Below are 15,685 nucleotides of genomic sequence, written 5' to 3' on the forward strand. Positions count from 1 at the left end.
AGTCGACACGCGGACATTTAGCTTTTAGCTTCTTCGTCTCTTTATTGCACGACAACACAGAACAACGTCGACAAAGACTCTACGCACAAACATCGTGTCCCTCATATGTCCTTAACGCAAACGCACCTCACACCCATTTAAATACACACACACACACACACACACTTTCTCCCTGCAGAGCCTCTTTTCAGGTCCATCTGTTTACACTCACGTCTCGGTTAACGCTAAGAGCAAACTAAACCACTACAGCTTCATCATCACCGCAAATTCAACAAGACAGACAGATGTCTAATGTGCTCGCTGCCTGACAAACATATAAAACAAAGTTATTACTCATCATTTATACCACTAATTTACACAAAATATTCATTGTTCTGGGTTGGGATGTTTTTTTTTTGGTGTGTGTGTGTGGGGGGGGGGGGGGGGGGTTTAGGATTCATGCAGCCAATTTGTCTTAGATGTGTGACAGTGAGGAGTCTGGAATGTGTTCAGTCGCGTCGTCGCGCACACACAAAACACCCCCACGATGCTGGATTTAAAGTCTGTGAAGCCATCTGAACACTTCCCATGACTAAATGGATTCAACACACACACACACACATGCTGGCTCTTTGAGTGTGTGTGTCAGGTGTGTGCGGCCGCGGCGGCGATTACACGTGGAGAGGTAAGTCAAGAGGATTGGGTCGATGCGACATGGAGCTGCTTGGCAGGGGAGGGGTCCCTAGATGTGCAGGAACAGATGGACATTGAGGAGGAGGAGGTGGGGGGGGGGCAGGTCAAGCCGGGGCCACCTGGCTGGAGGATACGGACGAAGTCTGGGTTTTGGAGACGGTGGCGGCGGCGTCGTCCTCTCCAAACGGGTTCTTTCCGCAGCAGACTGTCGTGATCATGCAGTTTCTGAACTGGAAGATGAAAAGACAAAAGATCTGGATGACATTTATCACATTTATGACGCGCGTCTCTGATCAGCGGAGGCGTTTAAACGCTGTTTTTAAGTCAAAGTGAAGTAAATAAATATCAAAAGGCACAACAAGCAGTTGTTAGATGGTACACATACTCTGTAACCTACATATTATCTCATATTTGTCAGTGCCGACGCTAATTAGCGCTTTTAGCTGCTTAATGTAGCTAAAAAAAAACTTAGCTACATTCTCTTAACTACGGGTGCTCAGAATTGTCAGAGTTCTCAGTCTAAAGTCAGAATTCTGACTTTATTCTTAGAATTCTGACTCTAAGCTGAGAATTCTGACTTTAAACAGAATTCTGACTTTAAACTCAGAATTCTGACTTTAAACTCAGAATTCTGACTTTATTCTCAGAGTAAAGTAAATAAATATCAAAAGGCACAACAAGTACTTGTTACATAGTACACATACTCTGTAACCTACATATTATCTCATATTGTCAGTGCCGACGATAATTAGCGCTTTTAGCTGCTTAATGTAGCGCAAAACATTTTTGCTATATTCTCTTAACTACGGGTGCTCAGAATTCTCAGTTTAAAGTCAGAATTCTGACTTTGAACTGAGAAGTCTGACTTTAATTCTGACTTTATTCTCTCAGTAAAGTAAGTAAATAAATATCAAAAGGCACAACAAGCACTTGTTACATAGTACACATACTCTGTAACCTACATATTATCTCATATTTGTCAGTGTCGACGATAATTAGCGCTTTTAGCTGCTTAATTTATATGTATTTTTGTGAAAGTATATATATTTTTTTCCTGATTTAATTTTTGTTTTAAAGGAGTATTAAATATCGGTGACACTTTAGATTTGGGAACACATATACACCATTAACTAGGTGCTTAATAACATGCATATTAGTAGCATACTAGCACTTTATTAGTAAATATTAAGCACGTATTAACACCTTATGTCGGAAAAATCTTAATTCATGTCATAATAGAGTTAGAAAAAGGTGTTAATACATGCTTAATATTTACTAATAAAGGGCTAGTATGCGACTTATATATCGTTAGCCTAATAGCATAATTGCCTAAGTCATCTTTTTGGTAATTGTGATATTTGCCTAACTCAGAAAACGTTCAAATATACTTAGGCAACTATGCTATTAGGCTAACCATATGTTAGTAAGCACCTAGTTAAAGGTCATCCATACGTCTTCTATCTCTTTATCCTCCACATGCGGTTTTGCGATGGGGGGGGTGGGATTGGGGGGGCTGGTGCCAAGTGCCAATCCCAACTAACACCTACGGTCAATTTAGAGCGTCTAATTTGCCTAATCCCCTCATTTTTGGACCGTGGGAGGAAACTGGGGAACCCGGAGAAAAGCCCACGCACAACAGCAGCAGCAGCACTGATGTTAGAGCAGTGTAATCAAATGGACCGCGTTGTGTGATTGGAGCATGACTACTGTGTCCTGCATGAACCAACACAAGGTTTCATTTAATAGAAACATGTGGGTCAGAGACTTTATCGGCATTTGGCATCTGTGATGTTTCATTACTGCCCATTTTCCGGACTTAATCATCCATTACTTCACCCTTTTTTGTTATGTCGACGTTAACATGAACTGTCAGATAAATTGTGCAGTTAAATTAGTGGCGTGAGAAGTGTAACATTCGACTGGGACGAAAGTGGCGTGTAATGAAATCAGCCCCGAGTATGAGTTTAGTAGATTTACTTCATCACACTCTCACTTCTTTACCGAAGAGGATTAGCGCCACACAGGAAAACAATGTTTGAGTTCTGAGTTTAAACTGAGAATTCTGACTTCAAACTCGGAATTCTGACTTTAAAACTGAGAATTCTGACTTTAAACTCAGAATTCTGACTTCAAACTAAGAAATTCTGACTTTATTCTCAGAATTCTAAATTTAAACAACTCAGAAATCTGACTTCAAACTAAGAATTCTGACTTTATTCTCAGAATTCTAAATTTAAACTCATAATTCTGACTTTGAAACTGAGAATTCTGACTTTAAACTGAGTATTCCGACTTTAAAACTCATAATTCTGACTTTATTCTCATAAGTCTAAATTTAAAACTCATAATTCTGACTTTATTCTCATAATTCTGACTTTAAAACTCTGAATTCTGACTTTAAAACTGAGAATTCTGACTTTAAACTCAGAATTCCAACTTTAAACTCTGAACTCTGACTTTAAAACTAAGAATTCTGACTTTATTCTCAGAATTCTGACTTAATTCTCAGAATTCTAAATTTAAACTCAGAATTCTGACTTTAAAACTGAGAATTCTGACTTTAAACGGAGAATTCCAACTTTAAAACTCATAATTCTGACTTTATTCTCATAAGTCTGACTTTATTCTCATAATTCTGATTTTAAAACTCTGAATTCTGACTTTAAACTCAGAAATCTAACTTTAAACAAGTCAGAATTCCAACTTTAAACTCTGAATTCTGACTTCAAACTGAGAATTCTGACTTCAAACTCATAATTCTTACTTTAAAACAGAATACTGACTTTAAACTCAGAATTCCAACTTTAAACTGAACTCTGACTTTAAAACTAAGAATTCTGACTTTATTCTCAGAATTCTGACTTAATTCTCAGAATTCTAAATTTAAACTCAGAATTCTGACTTTAAAACTGAGAATTCTGACTTTAAACGGAGAATTCCAACTTTAAAACTCATAATTCTGACTTTATTCTCATAAGTCTGACTTTATTCTCATAATTCTGATTTTAAAACTCTGAATTCTGACTTTAAAACTCTGAATTCTGACTTTAAACTCAGAAATCTAACTTTAAACAAGTCAGAATTCCAACTTTAAACTCTGAATTCTGACTTCAAACTGAGAATTCTGACTTTATTCTCAGAATTACTCAGAATTCTGACTTTAAAACTGAGAATTCTGACTTTATTCTGAGAATTCTAATTTTAAACTGAGAATTCCAACTTTAAAACTCGGAATTCTGACTTTATTCTCATAGGTCTGACTTTATTCTCCTAATTCTGACTTTAAAACTCTGAATTCTGACTTTAAACTTAGAATTCTGACTATAAGGTCAGAACTACCGGTGCCCAGAATACTGAGTTTAAAGTCAGAATTCTGAGAATAAAGTCTGAATTCAGAACTCAAATATTGTTTTCCTGTGAGGATTCTTCCTTGTTCTTCTTCTACACAGAGTTAAAGTGTATAAACCATAATGAAGCAGCTTCACGTACCTGTTTGTTCAGCAGAATGTAAATGACCGGGTTGTACAGAGCCGAGCTCTTGGCGAAGAAGGCCGGCGCCGTCATGAACACCGGCCCGAACTCGGCTCCCTGATTGGCAAAGATGTACCAGGCCACGCTGGCGTACGGCACCCAGCAAACCAGGAAGGAGATCACCATGACGATGACCAGACGCGTCACTTCCCTCTCAGCGCGCTGCGTGGTTTCAGACTCCTGCTGCTGAGCTGCAGCCTGAGCACAGACACACACTGAGGTTATTTCACAGCAAACGGGTCTTAAATACTTTTACAATCATTTACTAAATAATTTTTATTTAAATGACTTGGTGTTATAACGTCATAACTTTGCAGCTATGCCTCCTACTGCAGAACTTACTTCAGGGGAGTTTTTTTTCTGAAACATCTGTGATAATTTCACAATAAAATAAAATATAATAAAACAAATATTGTGTCATTTACAGTCAGATCATGTGAAATCCTGGAAATATTTGACATAAAAGCAAAGATCTTAATCCATAATCGTGCTTTTATCAGTGAATAACTGCTCTACAGTACAATATATATATACACACACATACGTGTGTGTATATATACATACATATACACATGTGTGTATATATGTATGTATACATACATATACATATATACATATACACACATATATGTATATATACACATATGTACATATATGTACATATGTGTATATATATATGTATATGTGTATATATACACACATATACATATAAATATATATATATTCACATATATGTGTATATGCATATACATATATGTATATATACACATATATACATATGAATATATATATATTCACATATATGTGTATATGTATATGCATATATGTATATATACACATATATACACACATATGCATATGAATATATATATATATATATATTCACATAAACATATACACATACATATATGTATATACACACATATATACACATATCTAAATATATACATATATATATTGTATTGTAAATCAGTTCACTGATACAAGCACGATTATGGGTAGTATAAATTTTACACACTGCACCTTTAAAGGGTCTTTTATACTTGCAGAGTGTTTTAACCTCAGTATTTGACTTAATATTAATCATTAAATCAAACTCTTTAATTACACAGAGTTTAACAAATGTGTTGCCCTAAATTAGCAGCATTGGTAATGATCAAAATAATCTTTTTATATTTCTGTCACGGTTAATAACCCAGTTATGATGATATTTTTAAAGCCAAAATATCATTTTTATTGGTATCCACAGGGAAAAAAAACAAAACAGTAAAGCACATTATTATTTCTTGATTAAGACGTCAAATTATAGTTATTTACTTTGCATTTCTGAGCAGAAAATTGAGTTTTCGTGGCTGAATGTTGTGCCTGATTAACTTCTCTGGGAAGAGGCCCAGTGAGGCGACTCTAATGTGAGAATATAATTCGCCAAATAAACAACAATGACATTTTTAGTTGGTTTAATAAACTGTATCCGAGGACTTTGTGTTGAACCACTAATCCATTATCAATGTGCTATTATTAATGAGGGCATGAGGATCACACAGCGAGCGGGCGCGCTGCCCTTCAGCTGGACGACCTGGGTATAAGCTGCCATTTTGGCAACAATCTGCCCTCCTGAAGTGTCCTTGAGCCATTAAATCCCTCACATCTCTGCGAGGGTGTGCGCTCCGCGACGCTCCGAACCTCCCCGTGGAGCAGGAGAAAGGTAAAGAAGAAGAAGAGGAAGAAGACGGCGAAAAGAGAGGATAAATAAGGTGTCTCGTTCTTACCGCTCGCACGGTGCAGAGCAGGCGGCCGTAGCAGAAGAAGATGATGAAGAGGGGGATGGAGAAGTGGAGGATGAACATGTAGATGACAAATGACGCGTTGTGGAACTCGGGCTTGGGAGTGTAGTAGTCGATCCCACAGGAGCACTGCATTCCCTCTGGGATGTACCTGCAGACGCAGCGATACAGTTACTGTACACAACCGCACTGTACAATAATGAAAAATGACAACAATGAGAAGGAGAAGAATGAATTCATTTCTTTTTATTTTTTTACGTTGTATGAACTTCTCTCACCCTACGTACTCATTTCCTGAGGTGACAAATGTGTTCACAAGTAGCAGAAGAAGAAGAAACAATAAAATGACTGGTCAAAGTACTGATTTAACTTATTTACTCAAGAAAAGGTTTAAAAGTGAACTCTGACGTGCAGGGCCGTTTCTAGCTGTTTGGGGGCCCTAAGCGAGATACTATTTGGGGGCCCCTATTTTTTTCAAACTCGAGGTAGAGATTCCTAACTTTTTCTGATTACCCCACAAACACTTACATGCTTTGCAAATATATGCATAATGACTGCATGCAATACATGCAAATAAAGACGGGTACTTTTAATTCTCAAAAATATAATAAAATATGAGTCTGAACTTGCAGTTTGGGGGCCCCCTGGTGGCTGTGGGGCCCTATGCAGCTGCATAGTCTGCATATAGCAAGAAACGGCTCTGCTGATGTGTGAAAATAAAGAGAAAAAATGAATTTTAAACCAAATTTAAGAAGCCTTTAAGCAGAAGAAAGTACTCAGTATTTTCTACTGCTGGTACTATTGGTACAGAAGAAAGTACCCAGTACATTCTACTGCTTACTAGTACTCTAAGCAGTATGACTACTGCTTACTAGTAGTCATACTGCTTACTACTACTTAAGGTGGATTTAGCAGTAACTGCAAAATCCACCTTAAGTAGAAACAAAGTATTTGTACTGGCAATAACGGTTGATGACAAAATATTTAAACTGGCAGAGATGTTGGTTTTATCTTTTTTATAGTTTTAATGTATGTTTATTTGTGTTGTTTTTATACTTTCTACAGTATTTTATTGTTTGTTCTTAGCTCGTTTAGGTCTCATTATTATTATTATTCGTTTTATTTATCGCTGATGTACAGCACTTTGAATTTATACTTATATTTAGAAATAAAGTTGGATTGGATCATATATTGCAATTTACCCCCACCCCCACAAAATAGTCAATTTTAAGAAAAAGAAAACAAACGTTATATGTATCAAGAAAACAGTTTTGTGAATCAACGTATCAATGCAGTTTCACACCAGGAAATATTGTGACATTTTAGGGTATTATCCCGTATTGACCGGATTTGTACTACATTATTTCCCACCGCTCTTTGTTTATCATTTATTATATTCGCTTATTTGCCTGCTACTCTCATTCATACTGGTTATATTATTTCAAGTGTATTTATATTCAATTTTTCCTCCTCATTAGCGTTATTATCATTATTTATTTATTTATTCGTCCTCCCACTGCCGTCCTCATCTAATCCTATGCCCAATTCTGTCTTAGATGACAACGCTCCAACACCCCTCCAGGGACCAGGAGTAGGAGTAAGTCATAAAAATATCATTAAAAAAATAATATTAATTTAGAATAAAGGAGAGAGAGGAGTGGAAGAATAAAATGAAATTAAATAAAAATCATATATGTATATATGTATGTATGTATATATATGTATGTATATACATTCATATATATATATTTAATTATTTTGTTTAACCTTTATTTTACCATATACACACACACACGCATTTATATATATATATTTTTTTTTTTTTACACACATACATATATTTTTTTACACACATACAGACATATATATATATATACATATACACATATATATACACACACATATATATGTATATATATATATACATATATATATTTGTGTAAAAAAATATACATACATATATATATTTGTGTAAAAATATATATGAAATGAGATATAATGTTATAAAGGTGTTTTATAATGTATAGGATATATAGATTACCGGGACCATCCGAACAGAGGCGGTGCAGCACAGGTCAGGGCCATGATCCACGTGAACGCCAGGCCGGCGAGGGCGTGTTTCTCCCCGAAGCGGAAGTTGGTCATGGGCTTGCAGACCACGACGTAGCGCTCGACGGCCAGGACCACCAGAGACCAGAGCGCGATCTCCCCTGAGGACAAAAGAGCGGAGAGCGAGTTAGTGACCTTTAACACTTTTAACTTTCTCTTCCCATCTCACCTCCCAAGGTGGCGAAGAATCCCTCGACGCTGCAGCCGTTGACGCCCAGGATGAAATATCCGTGCAGGGCCGTGTAGAGCGTGACCGTGAACCCTCCGACCACCATGAAGAGGTCGGCCACCGCCAGGTTGAGCAGCACGTAGTTGAGCGGCGTCCGCAGCTTCTTGTGCTTCATGGTGACGTGGAGCGTGAGGAAGTTGATGGGGAACGCCGTGGCGATGAGGAAGAGCATGTACGCGGCCAGGAGCGAGTACTTCCACGGCTCGGCCAGGTAGTACTGCGGGTGCTCGAAGGGGCTGCGCACCACGCCGGTCTTGTTGGACATGGGGACGTAGAAGTTGGGTCCTTCTGTGCCGTTCATGGCTGCTCAAAGTCGGTGATGATGACGGTCTTTCTGAGACAGAATATGACACGGTGTGGACTGAAACACTGTGAAGGGGTGAAAGGAAAAGATAAAGGGATGGATCTGGCGGCAGTAAGGTGTCCTCTGCAGCCCACCCACGAGGCGCCGTACCTTTTAACAGGCCGGGCAGATTAGGGACGGACTGAAGTGTTAGCAGAGATGGAATTAAGACAAATCTCAATCTCAGCCCCCTTCTCTCCTCCTCTCTCTTTTGCTTCTCCCACGTTCGCACATGCATAAACGCCACGGAGAGAGGAGAAGTCCAGAAATAGCCCGAGTGCAGTACGTTTCAAACATAATTGGTCGCAGCGATGGCGTTTCAAACCCTACCATTACTGTCATGTGCATCAATGCATCATCAGGACGAGATGAGAGTCGAGGGAAGGGAGTAGGAGGACGACAGAAGACGGGGGGAACCAGGCTCTGCGATCACAAGTGTTCAGAGTGGACAAACTATAAAAGAACTGGAAAGCTTGATCTCGAATTATCGTCAACCTAACCCAGGGTCTCTGCAGGTTCCAACAAGTCAAATTTAAGACTTTTTAAGACTTTTTTTAAAGACCATAATGAATACAATTTAAGACCCATTTCAAATCCATACTGGCAAAAAAGTACAAAAGACATGAAGGAAAATTGGAGCCACAAATCGTTGAACTTGCAATTCGGCTTAGCTGTGGGTTTTCGTTAAGTTTTCTCCGATGCTACGCTAACCCTGTAACACAGCGCGGCGCGCGCACAGCACACTGGCTAGTGGTACTTGATATTTCCTCACCGGGCAGCACAGGTGGCCTACTTTAGTGCTGTGTTGTAGTTATGTTATCGCATCCTCAAAAATAGAAAAGCTCATATTTGAAAGAGGTAAAAAAAAAAAAAATACTAAAATAACACCGAGTGCAATAAAAATCCCAAAATATTTTATTGAAAATGCCTTATTTTTCACTCATAAGAATATAAAAATACTTTTTTTTAATCTCTAAACAACACGTGATAAATATCCTATAGTGTTTTAAAACAAAGCGCAGCCTCAGTATACGAGCGTCAAATCTCGACATATTATGCTGAGATTTTGGTGCAACTTATCTAACATTATATCCTATAATCCTATATTCAGTACAGATTGTGTGGGATAAACTTGATGCCAGATCTCTGGCCTTTTTTTTTCCTGAATGATTGTGTTATTAAATAAACTGTTGTTGTTGTTGTTTTTTACACTGTACACCTATATTATTCCCTTTAAAGTGGTGATGCAATCAATGACAGCTCGAGGTAATCTGATCCTAATAATCCAAACAGGACAGATGAGCCGATGAAGCACTTTTGTGACACACAAACACTCCAGGTATTACACAAGTCACTTAGTCAGGCCGCTGGCTTCTCTCTCTCTCTCTGGAGAAGCAGCTTGAGAAGCGGCATCTCCCACATTCATCAACTTGACAATAAATAGAAAGAAGAAGTATATCAGTAAACGACAGAATTAACTGTACTGTAAAGACGGGAAGAATCGTGAATTTAAGAGGTTCAGAAAATAAACGTGTGCGATTAAAATGTAAACTGGAACGTGTAAAATAAAGAATGAGCTGGGGGTACGATGTCGGAGCGGCTCAGTTGGGTTCGTCGATTGGTCTGCGACAGTACGGGCAGCAGTTGTGCTGAAGCACCAGAAGTTCGTAATCCTCGCTGTGAAACATCTGCAAAGGAAGAAGACACAGAAGAAAGATAATGAATCTTAAAGTGAAGGTGGAACCCTTTAACACCTATTACTTTAACCATAAAAGGGCCATAAAATGTGCTTTTTCCCATTTTTCCACAATAACTTTCAGTATCTGGCAGTTATTTACATGTTGAAATAGAGTATTAACAATTTAAAATGAAGAAAAAGAAAAAGTTTTATTAAAAAAAAAAAAATCCACTGTAGTTGTACACGAACACCAGATTTTGCATGTTAAAATTGAAATTTGAACAGTATAAAACATATTTAAAGGAACATTTGTTTGAGTTTTTTTGTCTCAATGAGCAAAAACAGGTCAGAAAATGGAAACTATGCAACAGCACGAGTGACATTACCGTTTTACGAATAACCACACGTTGGCTTTGACAATTTGGCAATTTTACCCTATAGCACAAACCGTTGCGTAATTTTACGGGAATGCAAATGACAAAAACTTGTCGTCTCTGTGTTAAAAGGTTAAAAAACGTCTGTCACACGTGGAACAGAAAGCATCCAATCATAGTGAACGGCCCGAGAGCAAGCCAGCGCTTATGCTAGCTTGCTATGCTAGCTTGCAGCATAAGCGAGACAGTTGCAGCAACGTTATAGCAGAACAACGTGCGTTGGTCACAAACGAGAGACCTTTTTTTGGGAAAGCTACTGCCAAGAAAAAGACCAGAGTGAACATCGGTGGTGCGTTTGAACGGTGGAGTATGTTTTTCGGTTGTCATTTGAAGTATCCAAAAATAGTTAGCGTCACGGAAACCGAATACCGAAAGTTACCAATGCTCGCTAATCCGTGTTCGTCGCACGTTCCTGTTCCATTAAGGCGTAGCTTCAGAAGGAAGTCTGAAGGAGAAGGGGCTTGGACTTTTGAAGTCAAAATGAAGCCTGCTCTAACAGTTCCAGGATCTCCAAACCCTCCCCTTAAAGAAAGAACGATCTAGAGCTGTAATTGAATCGATTAATCTGTCAATTGTTTCTCAATTAACTGATCGTTTGGTCCATAAAATGTCAGAAAAGGTAAAAAACGTTGATCAGTGTTTGTCAAACCTGGAAATGAGGATGTTGTCGAATGTCTTGTTTTTGTCCACAAACCAACATACTTCAGTTCTAATGATTTCTTTGTTATGTGGAGCAAAGAAACTGAGGAAACATTCACATTTAAGAAGCTAAAACAATCAGAAATCTTGTTTTAATCATAAAAAAAAGCACTTCAAATTGATTTAGTCATCGATTAATAATCGATTAATCTCGTTTCAGCTCTAGGACGAGCTGTGGTTTTGGCTGCCGCTAACAGCTGAAGTTGTACCTTGAAGCAGGTGGGGCACATGGTGATGCTGACATCAGGCAGCAGGGAGCGGAAGTATTCCCACTTGAGTGGTCTGGGCCAGCGCTTGATCAGGACGTCCCTCCTGCTCATGGAGCGCAGCACCGAGCGACTCACCTTGACGGGGACAAAGTTCGACCCCCCCTGCTGTTTCCAAAAACACACACACACACACTATTACAGCTCTCGTCCTTTCACCTTCTCCAGCTGGTTCGCACAGTTGGCTGAATATTAATCGCCTCATCTGTTCTGTCCTTTTCTTACCTCAAAGCTCATTTTGGCTATGAACGGATCTTCCTCTGCATCATCGACCCCGTCATCCATCCTCAACGTCTGCAGCTCTGATTAGTGTCAATTAAGGCGAAGGGAGGGGGGAAAAGAACTAGCAGTGAATACATTTCACACTTCACGACGCTGTTTTGTTTGAGTGTAATTATATATTTTCGACACAGGGGACTGTTCTCTGAGAGTGAGTGTTCAAAATGCCAATCAGTCGTGGCTGTCAGTCACGCCGCGGCTGTGGGAGAGCGACGCAGACCTCGGTGCCCTTGAGTGTCTGGCGGCTAATGCAGGTTAATCCCCTGAATTCAGGTTTGTGGCTACGGCTCTCAAGAGGGTTAGTGTCATTAAGATGAGACAGGAGAGCCTGGCTAACCCTATTAGCTCGGGGGAGCTAAGATGACTTAGCGCTGACAGCTTACCCGCCAGCACAGAATCGAGGCTAATGCAGACTAAACAACTTCTTAGAAGTGTCACAAGGCGCAAAGTAGCATCGTGCGCTTAATTTCCAGGAACTGTGCGGCGTGTACGAGGGAAACTCTCAGAGCTGTCAGGGTGAGGAGTTCAGTCCAGGGTAAAACTTTTTATTAGCAGCAATTGAATATACTACCCTTTAAATAAGTGTATAATCCATTTGAAATAAAAATCCCTTGTTTTTGGCAGCCTTAGAAAAAGTCTTTTTTATGTAATTTAAGCAAGGGCCTTGGTTTATGCAGTATCTTAGACAGCCAGCAGACAGCATTTTGTGTTTTGACACCATATAATCAAAGTTTCTGGGTGGATGCTGCGTTTGTGTCCTTTCCATTTGTTGCACTACAAAGTCTCACCATTAGATGACACTAATTCAATAATTCATACCAAGCATGTGAATCGCCGTCGTCGTCGCTTTTGAAAGAAGACATATAGCCTATTTCTCCAACCTAACCTACTTCTCGGGTGTCCTAATAAACATGTCTGTGACATGCTTTGGTCAAAATACCTTAAGGATGAAGCACCACAGCAGTTCAATCACTCTGCCGAAACAGCCCTGTTCAGAACGCTCTCTTTTGAGTGCCTGTCTCTTTAAATATGCAAATGAGACACAGGAAACTACGTCAACGTCACTGAGGCTAACGGCAGCTAACAGCAGATAGCATTTGGAAAAGCCATCATTTGCCGACTCTAGCCGGCACATTGCCGTCATATATAAAATGTACATTTTCTGAGGCTGAAAGTTTGTGTAGAACTCTGTGCTGCACTGTGCAGCCAAGAATAGAACACTTCACTGACTTCTGCACTTCTGGATACTATTGCCATCGCCTGCCCTCACGCACGTTTTAACTAGTGCAGTGCCCGGAAGTATGTATTACTATAGTGGGAGCTGAAGAAGAATTTTCAGTTATGGTAATGCATGATAAGGAAAGTAAAGGCTAACGTAATACACACTGTGCAACCTCATTAGGCACAACGCAAATGTGCCTAATGTTTTTTTAAGAAATCAGCTCACTGTCAAAGTGCATCAGGGCAAATGGATAATTTCCTGAATTTCAGAAATTCATTTAAATTATTCCTTAAGTCAGGGGTTCTCAAAGTTTTGATACCAGAGGGCCAATTTAGGAACCCAACATTGGACTGAGGGCCGCCAAAGAAAAAATGACCAGATTGCAGTTCTAAAGTTTAGCGTCAAGTAATATAAGATTTAATATAATGTAATTTAAGCCTTAATATAATGACGCTTTATAATTTACTGGGTAATTACCCAGTATTTTGGCCATTGTTCTTACCTTCTAATTACAGGTTAATACCAAGTAACACATTTCTGTTACCATTTATTTACTGGATAAATAGCTAGTAATTGGGGGCCGTAGCTACCTGCTTATTACCAGCTTATAACTCAATAATACACGAAAATTCACCATATAGAAACCAGGTAAATACCCAGTATTTTTGTTTACACTTATTGGTCTGTATCCAGTAATGTCCAATAAACATTAAACAAGCTTATTACCTCCTGGATTAAAACTATCAGCTGTAATTCATTGTGGGCCGCCAGAAATGTTTCTGTGGGCCGCCATTGGCCCCCGGGCCGCACTTTGAGAACCAATGCCTTAAGAGGTTTGCGAATATTTTCAACGGATCCTTGTTCAGGGTGATGCAGACTATTATGATGGTAAATTTCAAGTCATTCCGAGATATTTTTTGTTTTTGAGACTAAAGTCAGCTCACTGTCAAAGTGGATCAGGGCAAATAGATCATTTCCTGAATTTCAAAAATTTTCCTGAAAATCAAGGATGCACACCATCAGGCCATGCTCAACCCATATCCAAAGTCTTAGGGCAATCAGACTAACGGTCAGCGAGATATGCCTGTCACAGACACACAGACGCAACTTGCTTGATAGATAGATAGATAGATAGATAGATAGATAGATAGATAGATAGATAGATAGATAGATAGATAGATAGATAGATAGATAGATAGATAGATAGATAGATAGATAGATAGATAGATAGATAGATAGATAGATAGATAGATAGATAGATAGAAATCCAAACCTATCAAAGAACCGTGCTGAACTATCCACCTTTAAGCTGTAAAGTACCAGATAGATAGATAGATAGATAGATAGATAGATAGATAGATAGATAGATAGATAGATAGATAGATAGATAGATAGATAGATAGATAGATAGATAGATAGATAGATAGATGTGTCCCCTTTAAACATTTCACACACGATTAAAAGGATACCACCATTGTCCATGTGCTGCCAGCGCGAGTCCCTCTTGTCCACGGGAGGAACTTCCAGGTCAATAAGCGACACCGCCTCCTCGTCGCTGATACCTTCCTCGAGGTAGAACTGAACCAGGGGCAAAACCTCTGTGAACGATATTTAACAGAAACATTAATAGTCGTCTCTGGCAAATACAAAAACACATTTGAAGGATTACAGGGGTAGGGGGATTTGTTTATCCTGTGGCTAGTTCCAACTTGGGATTTGCAAAAGTTAATTATCTATTTTTGGGGGGCGCATTAAAATCCCCCATTATGCAAATTTCAAGGGCAAATTCACATATTTCAAGGGCATTGTACCCTCTACAGAGGACGTGGTCTTTAATATGTCCAGAAGCCACGAACAACCTCCAAATTTGGTTTTTAGTAATCAAATCCAAGGACACTTTTCCAACACATTTGGTGTGTTGATACTTGGTGAATATTAATACCATGTCTGAAGGAGGTAGACGATGTGTTTGTGTGTCACTGACCGTACGATGAAGCAGAGTAGATGAAAGGCTGCTTGCAGTTGATGCACATGCTCCCTTTGTTGTTCAGCAGCGGGTTGTTGGTGGAGCAGCGGTAGCACATCATGCCCTCAATGAGATCCTGAGGATTGGGATGGAAACACTTGCGTCACTGATAAACAACGGTGCAGCCTCTGTGTTTGTGTTGACCGCAATGGACCGTTTTTTTTTACTCACCTCGCTGTCGTGAAAAGGTTCGGTGCAAATTGTGAGGCTGCCCAGTTCTATGGACTCCTGGAAGCGAGAGGGAATGTGCAGCTCCTGGAGCTTCTCGTAAGCAGAGCGGGCGAGTTTATACGCACCCAGTTTTTGACTCTGCTTGGCCAACGCATACAAGGTGTTACTAAAAACATCAGGTCAAGGAAACCTTTTTTATTTTAATTCGTAAGGAGTTACTATATATGACGAAAATGTTGAAT

At 39.2% G+C, this 15,685-nt stretch overlaps 2 protein-coding genes across 3 annotated transcripts in view; both read right to left on the bottom strand.

Annotated features, from left to right (window-relative positions):
- Positions 1-776: 776 nt before the first annotated feature.
- exorh (extra-ocular rhodopsin) lies at positions 777-8,626 on the bottom strand (the record flags this gene model as incomplete). The annotated part of the gene is made up of 5 exons (XM_083894840.1): positions 777-902; positions 4,162-4,401; positions 5,973-6,138; positions 8,029-8,197; positions 8,266-8,626. 5 exons carry the CDS (start codon positions 8,624-8,626, stop codon positions 777-779), a joined length of 1,062 nt encoding a protein of 353 aa, XP_083750966.1.
- A 1,591-nt stretch (positions 8,627-10,217) lies between these two features.
- ift122 (intraflagellar transport 122 homolog (Chlamydomonas)) overlaps positions 10,218-15,685 on the bottom strand; it is a 40,196-nt gene continuing 34,728 nt past the window's right edge. Inside the window, exons 18-23 of one of the 2 annotated variants that reach the window (XM_083895767.1) lie at positions 15,444-15,609; positions 15,231-15,348; positions 14,719-14,844; positions 11,971-12,047; positions 11,689-11,853; positions 10,218-10,356 (exon numbers count right to left, since the gene is read on the bottom strand). In XM_083895767.1, the coding sequence (XP_083751893.1) occupies positions 10,270-10,356; positions 11,689-11,853; positions 11,971-12,047; positions 14,719-14,844; positions 15,231-15,348; positions 15,444-15,609 (739 nt within the window). In that variant the 3' untranslated portion in view covers positions 10,218-10,269. Of the gene's footprint in view, positions 10,357-11,688; positions 11,854-11,970; positions 12,048-14,715; positions 14,845-15,230; positions 15,349-15,443; positions 15,610-15,685 lie in introns of both variants that reach the window. The other variant, XM_083895766.1, reaches the window with a different exon arrangement.

The sequence above is a fragment of the Microchirus variegatus genome, assembly GCF_963457635.1.
Source record: "Microchirus variegatus genome assembly, chromosome: 9".
Taxonomy (NCBI): domain Eukaryota; kingdom Metazoa; phylum Chordata; class Actinopteri; order Pleuronectiformes; family Soleidae; genus Microchirus; species Microchirus variegatus.